At 35.1% G+C, this 19,494-nt stretch overlaps 1 protein-coding gene across 4 annotated transcripts in view; it reads right to left on the minus strand.

The window, feature by feature from the left end:
- The window catches only part of LARP1B (La ribonucleoprotein 1B), a 126,982-nt gene that overhangs the window by 93,524 nt on the left and 13,964 nt on the right, over window positions 1-19,494 (minus strand). For 3 of the 4 annotated variants that reach the window (XR_011249887.1, XM_069557436.1, XM_069557437.1), the window contains exons 5-9: window positions 18,386-18,526; window positions 14,773-14,910; window positions 14,383-14,548; window positions 10,821-10,965; window positions 2,087-2,261 (exon numbers count right to left, since the gene is read on the minus strand). Coding sequence is in view for 3 of the 4 variants with exons in the window: in XM_069557436.1 (XP_069413537.1) it covers window positions 2,087-2,261; window positions 10,821-10,965; window positions 14,383-14,548; window positions 14,773-14,910; window positions 18,386-18,526 (765 nt within the window). In the remaining variant the exon portion in view is untranslated. Of the gene's footprint in view, window positions 1-557; window positions 1,515-2,086; window positions 2,262-10,820; window positions 10,966-14,382; window positions 14,549-14,772; window positions 14,911-18,385; window positions 18,527-19,494 lie in introns of those variants that run through there. The other variant, XM_069557438.1, reaches the window with a different exon arrangement.

Genomic DNA, 19,494 nt, shown 5'->3' on the forward strand with positions numbered 1-19,494 from the left:
CCAAGACTCCTCAGTCCATGGGATTCTCCAGGCAAAAATACTGGAGTGGACTGCCATGCCCTTACCTGGGAAGCCCATTTAATAGTAATAGTAAAACCCTAATCTTCCAAGATCAAATGAGTTTGAGTATGACGGATTATTTGACATTAAACTTGTTTATAGGAACTCATTGGCTGTGCAGTGGTTAGGACTCTGCACTTTCATTCACAGATTCAATTCCTGGTTGGGGAACTAAGATCTCAACAAGACATGGGATGTAGCCCCCCCAAAAATTAATACCACTTAGTCGTAGACAAAAATTAGACACGTATTTTGAGACACTTAATAGGTTCTAATTTGTGAGAACCTAGAAAAAAAAGATTTTTTCCTAGTTGAAAATTGACAACATGACTTTTCAGAGATAAATTACCATATATATTTCATGATATCTATTTCATGACATTTTTATCCACCTTGAATCATAGCTTTGGGTAACTATACAGATTGACTTGATTCAGACAATACGTGCGTGTGTGTAAATGAGTATATATTTAAAGAAACACAAAAATGTACAAACATTGATTTTATTTTTGTAATTTTATTAATAATGCATAAATGATTAATGGACAGGCATCATCAACTTGACTATCTTACCTACCCTGTTTCTATTTTACAATTGACCTAATGCCTGTTCATAAGGTTAAATGTATCATCTTGGACCCCAAGTTTATACAATAAATTAATCTAACTTATACAATCAGACATCATATATTTTTTTAAAAACCTAAAAAAAGTCACTTGAAGTTCTCAAACTTTTAAAACACCTGCCCAAATTGCTTTCTAGGCAGAGAGGCACAGAGGGCTAACAATCAAAGAAATGCTCAATAAAAATATCTGTGAGACTGTCCATCAGTGCTTTATTGATGGCAGGTCTCTATAATGGTATATCAAAAATAGATTTCAAAGAGTAAAAAAAAAAATACACTTGTTCATTTCTTAAGATTTCTTATCCTTAATAGTCCACATTAATAAATCTCATAGTCCATGTGAAATATTATGACAATAGGTGAGTTACACAATGTACACTATACTGAAAACATCAAACAATCTAACAAACCGGGAAATTCCACTCAAGCCTATTTCTGCTTTATTGATCTGGACACAAGTACAGAAGTCTGGAAGGAAAAGACAGAATCTTGCAATATTTCCAGAAAGATAATTAACTTTCCCACCGTGAATAAATTGCACATGCAGCCCAGGCTAATTACAAACAAATGGGCAGCTCCTATTAAAAACAACAGCAGTTCTCGGGTCTGTCTTTCATCATCATCACAAAGGTGTTATCTCCATTGTAGTGTTGGCCCAACCTCCTCCACAAGGAGTGGAAGTAGACAGTCTTGCAGAGAAGTATGGTCGCTTTCATTTCTGCAGCACGATTTGTTCCAATATTTATAATGATATTTCATTGAGTCACCTATTCCTCTGCATATTCCGATGAAATGACATCCAAGAGCATCAGTAGATCATCACCCTGACTGAAAAAAGTTTAAGCACACATATTTTTTTCCCAAGAGGGAATGTCTTAAAAATGATCCAGGAAAAAATTCTTAACATTAAAGCAATTTGGGGAAATTCTAAATACCACCAATTCTTTAACATATAATTATAATAACTTCATAAGAGATCCCCAATTCTGCTTTAGAATATAGGTCATCTTATGATTTCAAGACAAAGTTGAAGTACATTGGAAAAAAAATTAAAGGAAGGCTACCCCCACTCTTGAGTGTAAGACTTTTAGACTACTTCAATCTTACAAGGGGAAAACAGGCAGAATATATCTATACCCATTTAGTAAAATTAAGAGGAAAAAACTTCAAACATGACAAAGTATACAAATAAGAATAAATAGAGCAGAGCGCTTCCCATAATTCCTAAATCCCTATTTAACTCCTAGCTTTCTGTGGGAGGCATTATGAATAAAACATAAAGCATCAAAACATTAAATAATCTTTAATTTTCTGAGTCTAAATAAACTTTTACAAAGATAGGTAAATTGGAGTAAATACCCCACTGACAATGCTGTTTGCTCTAGAAGAAAAGTTGTTACCTGTATGTGAACCAAAGGCTTGCCCTGGTACGAATTCTGGGCAATCAATCAGTTGAGAGAAGTCTGTTTGTGGCACACTCCGTGGAGGGGGGCCTGGAATCGGCCATTTTTCTGGTTCTATCTTTTTTCTCATTTTCTCATCCACAATTTCCACTTCTGTGCTATCTTTCAGTGCCTATAAATAGGTATTTTTAATTATTAAAGCAATTTCATTCAAAAAATTTAATTGTACACCCTGTATTTCTAATTTAAGTCTGAAATCAGCATATAGTATCATGTTTTAAAAAATATCCATGAACAGAAAAAATTTTTTAATCATTTGCGCCTGCAAAGTATGAAATATCCTGATTTAGCATGTAGCAGATTATTCTAATTGTGAAAAAGTTTCAATTAAGGAGTATTTTCAATTAAGTTCAACTATAATTTTATTGTCAATTTTTTCCTTTCCTATTAATATTTCCTTTTGTTTTCCTTAATATAATATCACCAAGTAAAATTTAGGCAATATATCTAATTACTGTAATAAATCCCACCATTATTGAATAATAAACACACATATGCAGAGATTCCTCATAACACCTTGTAAATTTAAGCTGGGATTCATACACAAGAAATTGAGGCTCAAAGAAATAAAGTAGGGTAACTTGATAAAGGTCACAGACTTAGTATGAGGTAATACCAGGTCAAACTATTATCTGTCCCCTATCTGTATATCTGAGGTCATTGATATTTCTCCCGGCAATCTTGATTCCAGCTTGTGCTTCCTCCAGCCCAGAGTTTCTCATGATGGACTCTGCATGTAAGTTAAATAAGCACGGTGACAATATACAGCCTTGACGTACTCCTTTTCCTATTTGAAACCAGTCTGTTGTTCCATGTCCAGTTGGAACTGTTGCTTCCTGACCTGCATACAGGTTTCTCAAGAGGCAGGTCAGGTGGTCTGGTATTCCCATCTCTTTCAGAATTTCCACAGTTTATTGTAATCCACACAGATAGTGAAGAAGAACTAAAGAGCCTCTTGATGAAAGTGAAAGAGGAGAGTGAACAAGTTGGCTTAAAGCTCAACATTCAGAAAACTAAGATCATGGCATCCGGTCCCATCACTTCATGGTAAATAGATGTGGAAACAGTGGCTGACTTTATTTTTCTGGGCTCCAAAATCACTGCAGATGGTGATTGCAGCCATGAAATTAAAAGACGCTTACTCCTTGGAAGGAAAGTTATGACCAACCTACACAGCATATTAAAAAGCAGAGACATTACTTTGTTAGCAAAGTCCGTCTAGTCAAGGCTATGATTTTTCCAGCGGTCATCCGCTGGAAAAACCATCACGTATGGATGTGAGAGTTGGACTATAAAGAAAGCTGAGCACCAAAGAATTGATGTTTTTGAACTGTGGTGTTGGAAAAGACTCTGGAGAGTCCCTTAGACTGCAAGGAGATCCAACCAGTCCATCCTAAAGGAGATCAGTCCTGGGTGTTCATTGGAAGGACTGATTTTGAAGCTGAAATTTTAATACTTTGTCCACCTGATGCAAAGAGCCAACTCATTTGAAAAGACCCTGATGCTGGGATCACAAAGAGTTGAACATAACTGAGCGAATGAAGTGAACTAAACATGACAACTCTTAGCCCCTAGGATATGCTGGTTCTGAAAAATAAACTTCAAAAAAATAAATAAACATGGCATAATTTAAGGGAAAAATAAAACTTTAAGAAAATTTCTTTGAAATAAAAATTAGAGTCTTACTAATTTGAATCTTAACTGAAATTCAAGGGGACTCACCTTTAGAGACAAGGAAAAAAGACAAGTATAAAAACTCAACATACAAAGTGTTAACATAAAGATTAAAAACTCACTGTGTTTTAGTTGGAGAACACATTATATTTATTACTCTAAGTATCTTACACTTTTATACCTTAATATTAGCATCATGCTTACTTCTTAAGTTATATTTTCTGTAATTGGACATTAATAAAGTTAGTATTGAAATTTTTAAAAACAAACTCTTGATGAGACTCAGGATAATCACTGAAAGAGAAGAGTCTGAAATATGGAATGAAGGAAATAAAGAAGAATCTTTTATTTCTTTTTTCTTACTCATCCTTGTATTTTATCTTATTACTATTAATCTTTGGCTGTACCAGGCAGCTTGCAGGATATGGGATCTTAGTTCCTCAGGTGTCGAACTCAAGACCCATGTATTAGGAGCACACAGTCTTAACTACTGGACTGCCAGGGAAGTTCCAAAAAGGGTTTTGAATTAGTGATACATGTATTTTTTTTTTTAATATATTTTCCTAGTTTTGTCCACTGAATCGTCTGGAAGCAATGACACCCTGGTAGCAAAGCAGTGGACCCCAGCAGCCAGATCTTGCAACAACATGGATGAATTTTAAAAACTATAAATGATGGAGAAGGAAATGACAACCTACTCCAGTACTCCTGCCTGGGAAATCCCACGGACAGAGGAGCCTGGTCGGGCTACAGTCCATGGGGTCACATAAAGGATCGCATCTGACTTAGTGACTAAACAACTTTACCCCAGATCCTGTTGATACCTGAAGTTTTCAGTTCAGTTCTCATCATGTGGCTAAAGTATTGGAGTTTCAGCTTCAGCATCAGTCCTTCCAATGAATATTCAGAACTCATTTCCTTTAGGACGGACTGGATGGATCTCCTTACAGTCCAAGGGACTCTCAAGAGTCTTCTCCAACACCACAGTTCAAATGCATAAATTCTTTGGCACTCAGCTTTCTTCATAGTCCAGTTCTCACATCCATACATGACTACTGGAAAAACCATAGCTTTGACTAGACAGACCATTGTTGCCAAAGTAATATCTCTGCTTTTCAATATGCTATCTAGGTTGGTCCTAACTTTTCTTCCAAGGAGCAAGCGCCTTTTAATTTCATGGCTACAGTCACCATCTGCAGTGATTTTGGAGCCCCCCAAAATAAAGTCTGTCACTGTTTCCATTGTCTCCCCATCTATTTGCCATGAAGTGATGGGACCAGATGCCATGATCTTAGTTCTGATGTCTGGTGCTGCCTTTTTCCATCCACCAGAGGGCAATGTTCTACTCTGCCAGATATTCAGCCTCCCCTTTGAGACCTTCCCTTTCAAATCCTAGTGTTTCACCTCCTGAAGTGATCCCCAGTGTCTCAAAATTTGATTTGACCTTTAGAAATACATCTTACATTGGAACCTCATAGAGATATACATCCATATGCAACTCTGTATGTACATATGTAACAAACGTTTCATAAAATAACCCTTGTCTTCACAGAGAACAGACTTGTGGTTGCCCACGGGGTTGGAGGAGGGATGAACTAGGAGTTTGGGATCAGCAGATACAAACTATTATATAGAGATGTATGGATAAACAAGGAACTATGCTCAATATCCTGTCATAAACCATAATGGAAAAGAACATGAAAGAATATATATATATATGTGTGTGTGTGTAACTGAATCACTTTGCTGTACAGGAGAAATACACTGTAATCAACTATATTTCAAATAACATTACATTAAAAAAAAAAAAACACTACAAATGAAAAGAGCCAGGAGACAGAAAACTTCCACCTATACAAACATAAATAACAGACAAATCTATGGTAACAGAAATCACAAAAATGGTTTGGTTAGGCAGGGCAAAGGACAAGAGGATGGGGAACTGACTGGAAAGGGCCACTGTGGAAGTTTTTAGAGTAATGAACTATTGATATATCTTGTTTGGAGCAGGCTTATACAATTTTCAAAACTCAAACTGAACACCTAAAGAGTCCTGCATTTTACAGCATGTTACTTATTTTACCTGAATTAAAAAAAGAAAGAGAAACATCTCCTTAAAACTTCCCTATGGGTTTAGTTTTTCAAAATACTTTGAATAAAAGACTACCAATGGATGTGAAGACAAACACTTGAATGGCAATATTTTCAACTGGCTCAATACTTTGGAAAAATGTTTTAGCAGTATTTACAAAAGCTAAGCTCATATACTATATATACATATATTTGTATACATACACACACACATATATATATATCCTGTTACCTATCAATTTCACAAGACAATAAATATGTATATCCATCCAAAAGGAAATGGCAACCCACTCCAGTATTCTTGCCTGGAGAATCCCAGAGACAGAGGCGCCTAGTGGGCTGCCGTCTATGGGGTCGCATAGAGTCGGACACGACTGAAGCGACTTAGCAGCAGCAGCAGCAGCCATCCAAAAGTATGTACAATAACAGTCACAACAGTCATATATTCATACTGTAAAGAACCCAAATGTCTATTAATAGGAGCATGAAAAAATAGCGTATTCATGATACAATTAAATATTACTGCAGAATGGAAAATAAACAACTGCCCCACATAACAATAAGCCTCTACAGAAATAATAAGCAAAAGTCGGGTATAAAAAAATTCAAATACTTTATATAATATTTTAAACTGGTGAGGGAACTCTCTAAAAAGCAGCCATGTTTCAGGAGAGCAATGATTCTGACTAGGACGGGGTACAAGTGCACTCTCTGGGAATGTGAAAATGTTCTACCTTAATCTTAATACTTAACATGAGTACCTATATAGGAGAAAAGAAAAGAAAGAGAAAGTAGCTCAGTCATGTCCAATTCTTTGTGACCCTGTGGACTACACAGTCCATGAAACTCTACAGGTCACAATACTGGAGTAGGTAGCCTTTCCCTCCTCCAAGGGATCTTCCCAACCCAGGGATCGAACCCAGGCCTCCTGCATTGCAGGCAGATTCTTTACCACCTGAGCCACAAAGGAAGCCCAAGAATACTGGAGTAGGTAGCCTATCCCTTCTCCAGCAGATCTTCCCAACCTAGGAATCAAACCAGGGTCTCCTGCATTGCAGGTGGATTTTTTACCAACTGAGCTATCAGGGAAGCCAAGCTTCCTTAAACTTAATACTTAACATGAGTACATACATAGGGGAAAAGAAGTCATCCTTAATCTTATAATTTCTTATTTACAGTGTTTAAGCTATGTCACAATTTAAGAAAAAAATTCAAGAAAAAATTAAAAGTTCTTTATATGGAATGATATTCCAATATATGCTGTTTTTATTAAAGGAGCAAAACAGTATCATGTAGTAAAACATACACGATCTCAGGAAAAATACATAAAAAGGCATAACACTACTTGCCACACCAAGGAAGGTTTAACTAGTTCACTGTTGGTGAAAGATGAGAAGGAAATTTTTCACTATATACCCACTGAATCTTGAATCACAGGGGATTCTCTGCTGGGGGGGCGGAAATTCAAGAAAATAAAGAAAGCATAAAGGAGAAAAATTGTGGTTCAGGCCTTAAAAGACTCATAGCATACACAAATTAAGGAAAAGATCTAGACAAAACAAGTGTTAAGACATATTTTTACTAAAACCAAACCTTGTTATCTTGAGCTCTGAAACAATGAGTCAGTTATTTCTGAGTCTTTGGGGTTTTTTCTGTATTTGGTCCTTTTTTTCTGTATTTGGTCCTATTATTATGAGCAACCAGCAATGCTGGAACATATAGATGTTATATCCCTAGGTCCAAGTCCTATGACTGGTATTAAGAGAAAGACTAGCCTGTGCAAAGACACAGAAGTAAGAAAAGAGCAGCACACATTTTGTGGAACCGCAAGGTCAGCCAATTTGGGCAAAAAGGTTTGAGATGAGAGTAGCAAGCACAGTTCTAAGGACTTTATGATTATTATATTAATGACTCCTCTAAGTCCTCATACTCTATGATAGCTTAAGCACTTATTTGTTGTATTTTAACAATGAGAAAACTTTAGCATGTAAGATGTTAAATAACTTGAATACAACTGACTAAATGCAGAGCCAGAATCAATTAAATCTAACAAAAAACGAAGACACAAATAGCTCAGTTTTGGAGCAACTATCAAGAATGCAATAAGCTGGATGAATCACATGATCCACCAATTCCACTCACTTCTAGGTATATATCCAAAGAAAATGAAAAATATTCAAAGAGATACATGCACTCCCAAATGTATTCAGCATTATTCACAGTAGCCATGATATGGAGACAACCTAAATGACCTCTAAAAAATGAATGGATAAAAACCATTTGGTATATATACACAATAGACTACTACTCAATCATGAGAAAGGAGGATATCCTGCTGTTTCTGACAACATGGATTAATTTTAAACACATTATAGTAAGTGAGATAAAAAAAGGCAGAAAAAGACAAACACAAGTATTGTATGATATAACTTATATGTAGAATCTAAAAAAATGAAACCTGTTTTTTAAAAAAAAAGAAGAAAATGCTTACCAGGAAATGGATGAGGGGATAAGACCGATGTTGTTTACTACTACTTACTTATAAGTAGTAGTAAATAAGTGACCAATATAATGCACAGTACAATGACTATAGACAATATTGTATTATAACTGTTAAGTGACAGTGCTACAAGAGCAATCAAAATACAATATACATATGTAAATAAGTAAAAAAAAAAGAGAGAGAGAGAAAGAAAAAGAATTCAGTATGGTGAAAATGAATGGGAAAGGAGGAAACAGATTCAGTAAGTGTGGCTATGTAGACATTCTCAACCAAGGTAGAGATGGGAAATAGCTAAAGTATATTTTGCTTCCTTTGATAGCTTTTCAAGAAAGTTAACACTTGAGCATATTCAAATACATATTTGAAAAAGCTGATTAAAAGGAGTAATAAATAGAAGGGTATATAAGTAACAGTAAATTTTTATTTAGAGCTTAAGGTGTATGCCAGATACTGTCATTACAGATTTCATACCCATAACAACCCCATGAAGTCCACTTTACAGAAACCTCAGAACACTGCCTGAAGTGCTTGAAGTCCAGAGCTATGAGGATATGTATGCAGGTCCTCAAGTCCATGCTTTAAATCAGTATGTTTACACTGCAAAGCCTAATGAAGCCCTACCTTCCTAAAGGAAAAAAAAAAAAAGACATCTTTCCTACTGTAGTAAGTGGTAGGTACATAATGAATGTTAAATGAATACAGACCTATGCTGTTCTAAATCACTATGCTTATATGTTTCTGTTTCACAACAGTTTTATTTCTTACTATAAATCAGCCACTACATATTAATAATGCTAACCAGTATAGTAATGCAAAAGTTCTTTTAAAAATATCCCTTCCCCACTGCTCTAAGTTTTATAATAGAAGTAGACAATCAGTGATATAAAAATTAAGAACTTAATGGGAATATGAACAGACCAAAAAAGGATGCAATGAATTACAACCAGATTCTTACAGAGGTAGGGAGACCAGAGGAAATCGGTACCTTCATTGAAAATGATAGCGGAGCTAGAGCTTGCTTAGAGATCTGAGTACACTCAGTCACGTCTGACTCTTCGACCATTATTCAAAAAACCGAGAATACCATGTGCTGATGAGAAGCAAATGTAATTCTCATACAAAATGGCAGCATGCAAAATGGTTAAATCCATTTTGGACAATAGGTTGGCAACTTCCTATAGTTAAACATACACTTACCACAGATTCCAGCAATCACAATCCTCAATATTTAGACCTATGCTTTATTCATAATCTTCAAAAACCAGAAACAATCTATATGTCTATCAACAAGTGAACTGTATGCAGTGCATCCTTACTATGAAATACCAGTCAACAATAAGAACAAACTGATACATGAAACAACAAGAATGAATCTCAAAAGCACTATGCTAAGTCAAAGAAGTCAGAAACAAAAGGCTACAAACTAGTGATGTATAATTTATTTACATGATAGTCTAGAAAAGGCAAAACTAGAGGGATAAAAAACAAAATCAGATCAGTGTCCCAAGGGACTATGTATGAGGAAAGAGATTGGCTACACAGGTGGCACAAGTGTGTAAGACTGCCAAAATTCAGAAAACTATATAGGAAAAAGGGCAAATATTATGTATATATGTAGGGAACGGAAAACCAAAAATGCTGAAACCATTTCTACAACAAAACAGACAAGAGATTTAATAAAAGCTTTAAGAACACATCTGGAATAACTATTTTAAACTAGCCCTTGGTATACAGGAAAATTTCTCAAAATTTTAATGATGAGAATACAATCTCTTTTATAGCAACCTAAATACTAAAGGACCAAGAATACCCAAGAATGTTTAAGTTTGTTTTGGGGTTCAACCCAACCAAGAAGGATCAAATTAAAAACAGGTAGAAACATCAGTAATCCTTTGAGGGGTTTCCAAGGTTAGACATTTATTTGGATTTTATAAAATGGCAAAAGAGCCTTGAGATACAGTAAGAGTCTTAGGTTACTGCGCTGTGCTTAGTCACTCAGTTGTGTCCACCTCTGCGATCCTATAGGCTATAGCTCCTCTGTCCATGGGGATTCTCCAAGCAAGAATACTGGAGTGGGTTGCCATGCCCTCCTCCAGGGGATCTTTTCAATCCAGGGATCCAACCTAGGTCTCCCGCATTCCAGGTGGATTGTTTACCATCTGAGCCACCAGAGAAGCCCAAGAATACTGGAGTGGGTAGCCTACCGCTTCTCCAAGGGATGTTCCAAATCCAGGAATTGAACCGGGGTCTCCAGCATTGCAGGCCAATTCTTTACCAGCTCTGTTACCAGGGAAGAATGTTTTTGCTTTTTTCTTAAAATTACTTAATAGATTTATTTTTTATAGCAGCTTTAGATTCAGAGCGTAACTGAAAGTACAGACTGTTCTATATATGAATAATTACCTCCAAAATGAGATTAAGGTTTGTAGTGAGAGCCTGAACACGGTGGAAACCAGCAATCAGGGAAATAGGCAAGAAACCTTGCTCGTCCATCTTTCTCCTAAGAAAGAAATCCCGTTCCAAATTTTCTATACTGAAGTAATACTCACTGAAAAGAAAAAGAAGTAAATATAAATTTCATCAATTTATTCAATCGGAAATTAAAACGTCTATTGATTAAGATATCAACTGCTATAAAACTATTTTGATTTATTGTAACATTATACACATTTACTGTAACATAGGGTAAATATAAATAGCTGTAAAACCCTACTGTTAGTAAATTCTCTTACACAAGTAGAAAGAAATTTAGAATACTATCTTCTCAAAAACTAACTTCTACTTAGATCAGCTTTACCTACGCATAAACAATTAAAGAGTGTTATTCTTTAAAAAAAAAGCTCAATAATTAACTTTCTAATGAGTCAATTAAGTGAAAATTTCATTTCAAACCCATATTAACCATATGTAAAATAGACAACCAACGGGAATTTGCTCTATGGCTCAGGAAACTCAAACTGGGGCTCTGTATCAATCCAGAGGGGTGGAATGGGGCAGGAGACAGGTTCAAAAGGGAGGGGTTATATGTATACCTATGGCTGATTCATGTTGAGGTTTGACAGAAAACACAATTCTGTAAAGCAATTATCCTTCAATAAAAAAAAATTTTTTTTAAGTCACATTAACTTGCTTCATTTAAACAGTAAATAACAAAGTTAAACATGTCAACAGACTGCCTTCCAACTTTTTCCCATCACTGAGAATAATGGTATATTAGAAGCAGTTTTTATCAAGTTTACAGAGTAGATTAGTTTGCTGTGTTTTCTAAGCTGGTAGGGTAATGACATTGTTTAATACGTCCAAACTCTAGCATACAGCACAATGTTTAGTAACAGCTGAGTGAATACACGGACACAGATGCACACACCCAATTTTATATTTGAATGATTCAAGACCCTCAACCTCCCCTTTGAGAGGGAGAACTATAAAAGACCTTAAAAATGAACAGAATATAGCTAAATAAAGAACATCTATAACACCATGAAGTATAAACATAGGCGAAAAACTATAGAAGCAAACTTTCACACCTTAATTGTCTCTCTAGGAAAGTAGAGAGGGAGATATAAATGAACAAGCTGTGGGATCAACAAGTTCCAACATATAAAGATAATATTAAGAATACATATAATAATGGCATTTCAGAAACACCTGTTTAGATTACAGCTTGCATATTTTAAAAAATGAAAACAAGATTCTAGAGAAACAAAACAAGAGGATAAATGGGGGGAAATGTAAAAAAGAATAATACAAAAGAAATACATAACATCAAATGATATGGCTTACAGTTTAACAATCCGACACTATATCCAAATCACAAAGCAAGTTTTCAAAGGGTGGCAACTGGGTGACTAAAGATACCCTTGAAGTATTTAGGTCAAATTGTTAATTTTGAAGAAATAATTACCTATAAATGAAAGCTGGCTTTGAGCTACCTTTCACTGTATGGGAAAAAAAATCTCATTTTAGAAATGTAAATACCCAAGTTGTATTTTTACTTTGATATTTTCCAACTATCAAAGTGTAAAGCTCCCTTAGATCAGTGAAATACAACTAACATCTCAGTAATACTAGGTAAATCATTTACTCTCCTTAAACACTGAAGAAAATTTTTTAAAAAATCTAAGTCTTGAAGAAATTTCTTGAAGAAACATTCTGATTTTTGTTACACCTCAAAAGCCCTTTTCACAGTGCCTGGCATGTGGAGGGCACATAATACATATGTTTAAATTTGAAAATTTTCAGACATTAAGACATCTAGCCTCTTCAAAAATATTTAGCATAATATTCCACAAGTACAAGAAGTTTTTCAGGAACTTCTCAAAGACAAAAATCTAAACACTAATGAATGAATAAGCCTGTATATGTATGAGAAACCTTAAAGATACAAAGGCAAAAAGCATGACTCCTCAAATCTAGATGTGCACTAATCAGAGAATGATAACAGTAAACAGCCATTCTAAACTTGGCGCTCTAGTACCTGTCAAAAACTCTGCTGCTAAACAATGACAAGTAAAGAAGTCATGCCTGGTGCTGTGTCTAACATTTTGTCCACTGTCCTAGCGGACATTATCATGTCCTACCTTGAAGCTCTGGATTCTACACTGCATGGTCAGAAATTTTATCAACACTGAAGTAGCTGTTCTCCTCCCTCACCTGTATGAGCACATTGGAAGGCCAGTTACCCTGACATGGAGTTGCCTGTTCACTGTCAGGTCTCAGAAGGGACCCGGTAGCAAGAGTTACCAAAACAAACAAACGAACAAACAAAAAGGAATAATAATTTGAAGCTGATAGCCACATGCCAGGCACTTTCTGCCCATAAAAAGGCCCTTTTCTTCAATGTTTTCATCAACTGTAACAAAAGAAGCAAGAAAAAAATAAACAAGTTGCTTCATATTGTAAGCCAATCAAATCCATCATGATGGCATCCAAGGAAGATGGCTGGCTGATGCTGATGAAAAAATTATTTTCTGGTAATGGGCCAAGGTTCATTTTCTTTTTTAAAATAAAGGTAGATATTTTAAAGCTGCTATGTCCTTTCAAAAATAGCCTTTACCTTCCCTTTATAAGAATTTTAAAAGTTGAAATTTTAGCAAATTAGATATGCATATGCAAATTATATAAACATGCAAAACATCCTACACAATACTAATAATACACAGAGGGTTTTTTTTTCTTGCTTAAAGATACTAGAACAAACAATATTCTCCTAACATCAACTTTAATATTCAGAAAGCAACTATTATAAAAAGTCTGAACTAAAAGGATTAGTCTCCTTTTAATATGTCACAGAAAACTTAAAAGTTAAAAAACAATCAATTCTGAAATCAATTGTGAAGAAAGTCAGAAGACAGCAACCATTTTTTTGCCATTGATGTTCATCTGCAAATTTTAATATAAACATTTATTTGCAAATTAGCTAAATTTCACTTGTTCAATTTTAAATATATACACTCATTTTCTCAGTGGCTCAGATGGTTAAGAATCTGTCTGCAATGCAGGAGACCCAGGTTCGATCCCTGGGTTAGGAAGATCCCCTAGAGAAGGTAACAGCAACCCACTCCAGTATTCTTGCCTGGAGAAGCCCATGGACAGAGGAGCCTGGCAGACAATAGTCCATGGAATCACAAAGAGTCCAACACAACTGAGCAACTAACACTTTTACTTTTTAAATTTTTATATTTAGTCTTTCACATTATGCTTTTTTCACTAATATCCTTGTAAGCAGAGAAATATCTCAGTAGAGAAAGCAGGAGTCATATAAACAACAACATGAACCAATGTAAATTTTCTAAAATACTTTATATACTTTACTAATATTTCCTAGAAATAAAATATAAAAGACTATTAAAATCCTCTAATTTTACCAATAAACGGCTTATAAAAATTTGTTATATTCATTATTAATGATGTCAAAGTTTGGCATTATAACAGGTTTTCCTACCCCATCTGTTCAGTGACTTACATTTGGCGCTTAATATACTCTTTGAGCACTGCTTCTTCCACAGGATACACCTGCACACCTGTACCGTCATCATAGTAATACATCATACTGGCATTAGGCTCTGTTTGAAATGGTTGATCAGTCCTTTCATCATGTTCTCGATAACCATATGAATAATCAAAGTTCACTTGAAGTAGCAAAGAAAGAAAAATGATCACAGATTGAAAAAAAAAAAACAGTTACTATAAAGAAAAATCCAAAGTGAAGTTTCTCAAGGGTTAACAAATACAAAACCAGCTTTATTATCAGACAAAAATCAGTTGAAACACTATATGGTATAGTGGGAAGAACAGAGGATCTGTACATTTTTCAACGTTCATCTAAGTTAATAAAACAAAAATCATGTCTTACATCGAGGATTTCCTCTGCCCCGGCCTCTTCCTCGTCCTCGGCCTCGTCCTCTAAAGGAGCCTCGGATATTACCACCCTCACTTCTCACACTGGAAACTTCATCTTGATCATCTCTCTTTTCTCTTTCACGCCTCCAACCTTTTTTAAAATAAAAATATTTTTATATATTCCAGTTTGCAACTATGATTAACATCTTATAAAAATGTGGTAACCACCCCACCCCACTTTGTAACCAGTTATTAGTAACTGGTCATTCTTCAGAAAGATAGAAACTGAAGAGATTACACAGTAGTTTGTCAAAATCTCTGCCATAAAAGGGACATCTTATGTTGTTGTTCAGTCACTAAGTCATGTCTAACTCTTTCCAACCCTATGAACTGCAGCACATCAGGTTTCCATCACTATCTCCGTGAGTTTCCTCAAACTCATGTCCATTGAGTCAGTGATGCCCTCCAACCATCTCATCCTCTGATATAATAATAATAATAATAACTTATTAGAAGATATTCTAATAAGTAAAATAACATACTACAAAGATAATGACATCCTTTCCTAAAACTGTACTGTTAAAAATTCAGGAAGTTCCAAGGTAACTGAGTTTTATACAATACAAAACTCCAAAAGAAAAAAAAAAAGACAACTTGTTTTCACCCTAACAACTTATTTTGAGAAATATGAATTTTGAAGGAAACGATATTTCTATTTAAGTAAAAGACTTTTTTCTTTTTTTAAGAAAAAAGGAAATGAAAACAAAAACTGAGAGAAGATATCAGAAGCACAATACACAAATTATATCCAGCATACATACAGAGCTCACAAATGTATCTCATGCACACGCACATTCTCACACATGCAGTGACTTAGATGGAAAAAATCATTAAAAGATTGGAAGGGCAAACAAGGAAATGTAAAGAGACAATAAAAAAAGATGCTCAGTGTTACTGGCCTTGAGAAATGCAAGTTAAGACAATCAAAGAGTATTTTCTAATCTGTACCAGTGTGAAAAATATTTTAAGGTCCTATAATATCAAACATTGACCAAGATAGAGAAGATAGAACTTTTGTATAATGCCAGAGTAAAAACAAATACAGTTCAATTTTGAAAAACTGAAACAATGAAATCAATGTAAAGGTTTGTATACCCTAGAGACCAGGGTTTTTCACCCATGGCATTATTGACATTTTTGAATCAGATAACTTTCTAGTGTGGGGGCTATCCTGGGTACTGTAGGATGTCTTCGTGTTATTCTTAGTTTCTACTCACTAAATACCAGTAGCAAGATTTATAATTTTATATAAGTCATATTTTGTGGACAATTGAGTAAATATAACTATTAACTAGATTTTAGATGATATAAGGGAATTAGTGTTGATTTTCTTGGATGCTGCATTTTCTTGGGACATCAGTGCTCAAGTGTCACAATATCTGCAAGTTACTTTCAGACGATTCAGCAGATGAATTAAAGATAGCCAAATTACTAAATCTAGATGGTGATTAGACAGGTATTCGCTGTACAATGCTTTCATAGGACAACATGCCTTAAAAATTATTAGACTCAGTAGAAGGGGCTTCCCTGGTGGATCAGTAAAAAATGCACTGGCCAATGTAGGGGACACAGGTTTGACTCCCAGTTCAGTATAAGTTTCTGCATGCTGTGGAGCAGCTAAGCCTATGCACCACCACTACTGAGCCTGCGCTCTAGAGCCCATGATCCACGTCAAGAGAAGTCACTGCAATGAGAAGCCCATGCGCCACAACTATAGAGAACTACCCCCCGACCACAACTAAAGTAAACTCACGCAATCAAGATTCAGCACAGCCGAAATTAAATTAAATATTATTAAAATAAAAAAAAATTAAAAGATTTCAGTAGAAAACTACAAAACTAAATGCTCAGGGAATTCCCTGATGGTCCAGTAGTTAGGCCTCTGCACTTTCACTGCCAAGGGCACAGGTTCAATCTCTGGTCAGTGAACTAAGATCATGTTGTGTGGTACACCAAATATATGTATGTATGTATGTGTGTGTGTATCTGTGTAAGTGTATATATATGTGTGTGTGTGTGTGTATATATACATACACACATTTACCATACCACCTAGGAATCCCCTCCTAGATGTTTACGGGAAACAAAGACATATGCCCACAGAAAAGCTTGTATACAAATGATGGCAGCATTAGTCATAACAGCCAAAAACTAGAAACATGCCAAATATCCATGAACAGATGAATGAATAAAGGAGTATATCCATTCAACAGAAAACTGTTATGCAATAAAGAGGTAGAAATTACTGATATATAGAACAATACTGATGAATGTGAAAATCATTACACTGAGCAAAAAAAATACAAGAGGATATAATTTATATTGTATAGTTAAATTTATTCTGAAAAGGTAAATAAAATCTGATACAAAGTAAACTTAGACTTGACAGTAATTTCAGTGTAGTTTCTTTGATTATTAGTTCAGTAAAGTTGACTTTTTAAAGGATCCAGAAACAAACATAAGAGGTTCCCAAGAGCCAACTCTGGGACAATTTGAGCATTAAAATTAAACAATCATGGTAATGATTTCAACCACTGAAAATATAAGATGACTTTAGTCCACACCAATAATAACAGGGAGTTGTTTCTTACAGTGGAATGCCAATAAGAAATGCTGCAATAGCTAAATTAGCATTTGTAGCCATCATGGTTAATACCTCAGTCATGTAAGAATAAAAATCATCAGTGGAAACTAAAGTAAAAGTGAAAGTGAAGTTGCTCAGTCGTGTCCAACTCTTTGCGACCCCGTGGACTGTAGCACACCATGCTCCTCTGTCCATGGGATTTTCCATGCAAGAGTACTGGTGTGGGTTGCCATTTCCTTCTCCAGAGGATCTTCCCCACCCAGGGATTGAACCTAGGTCTCCCACATTGTAAGCAAGACGCTTTACCTTCTGAGCCACCAGGGAAGTATGAAAAAATGGGTATTCTCACATTCTCAAAGTCTCTGACCACAAATTACATATTAATCACCAAGGGAAAAAAGAGTATCTTTATCATAAAGAAACCTGGAGTACCTCATCTTAACCAAGTGCTCAAAGTTAGGATCACCAATAATAAGATACACCAATATTACATGTATTTTCAAGTTACACACTTGAAAGAAAATCATTTAACCTTTGCAGTATTCTTGCCAAAAACTCATAACCCAGTCATGAGGAAACATCAGAAAACATAACCCAATCATGAGGAGACATCAGAAAACCCCAAGTGAGGTACGGCATAGACACATAACTGTCCTATGTCCTTCAGAAAAAGATCATCATGAAAAGACAAAAGTAGAACTATCTCAAACTAACAGAGATGAAAGAGAAGACAAGTAAAAGCAACATGTGGTCACAGGTTAGATTCTGGGAAAGACAGAAAAACTGCAAAGGGCATTACTGAGAAATTCTATCTGTGGACAGACAGACTGTGTTACTGTTCTTATGATATAGACTCTTTAACTCTGAATAAGGGGCACAATATCTTCAACTTACTCTCAAATACTTTATATTGTATACATAGTTATTACAACAATGAGCATTAAGGCTAAATTAGTCATTTTTCTCTTAAAATGTTACTTACTTTGTGTGTCATTTCTCCTATTGTTATGTGATGATTTATTTGCTTCAGGTTGACATCTTGAGCTATTCCGGGACCCTGGTCTTTCTTGACTCTCTGGTCTTACATCTTCTAAGTGCAGTGGTACCCATCTGTGCTTATTAGCTTGAAGAAAACAAAATAAAATCATTTAAGGGCAATGCACAATTTTCATTAAAGCTTTGCAATTGTGAAAGGACTCTAAATTTTAATTAAGTAAATGAAAACTGTGAAGTTTTTAAAGCTCAAGTTAAAAGACAATGATAGAATATAACTGGAATTCTTTTGCTTTTAAATGAAATGCACACTCTTCCATTTAATTCTGACAAAGAAGTTATAAAAAGAATATTAAGTACACACACTACTTTCATCTAATACTTGATACTTAGGCTTCAGAACAGGGTACACCTGAAAATTATTTGAATATTGATTCAAAACACTTTTAGTTTAAAATAACTGCCTCAAATTTTAGTTTATCCAGTATAACTACTAATGAGCTTTTTCAAAATGCAGTTTAACTGCAAATCTAACTTCATTTGATAAATCTTTGTATTTTCCTAAGTTCTTCAGAGATATAAGCAATTTGACATTTCTTGTTGACTAAATGATAGTGTAATTAATAGCTATAGTACAGTGAAATCTTTACCTATTCATGGATTGCACAGTTAAGGTTTCAAAATGTTCAGATTTCTGCCCAATACAATTTTCAACTAAAACAAAAAGATTCATGGGAAAAGGAAAAACTACCAAATTAATTAAGAGAATATTAGTGTATTAATTTCCTACAAATATGGCAAACTATGGACAGATAAGGCAAAGGGAATACAAAAGAATCTAAAAGTTCTCTAAAGTCTATACTCTAAATTCTAATGAGTATCAATGAGATTCTTTGAGGATAAATAAGCCCTTGTTTTAGGTTTCCCTGGTGATAAAGAATCCACCTGACAGTATAGGAGACACAAGAGATGGAGGTTTGATACCTGGGTTGGGAACATTACCTGGGTTGTGAAGGAAATAGCAACCCACTCTAGTATTCTTGCCTGAGAAATCTCATGGACAGAGGAGCCTGGCAGGCTACATTCCACGGAATCACA

This window comes from Ovis canadensis, chromosome 17 (genome assembly GCF_042477335.2).
Source record: "Ovis canadensis isolate MfBH-ARS-UI-01 breed Bighorn chromosome 17, ARS-UI_OviCan_v2, whole genome shotgun sequence".
Lineage (NCBI taxonomy): Eukaryota > Metazoa > Chordata > Mammalia > Artiodactyla > Bovidae > Ovis > Ovis canadensis.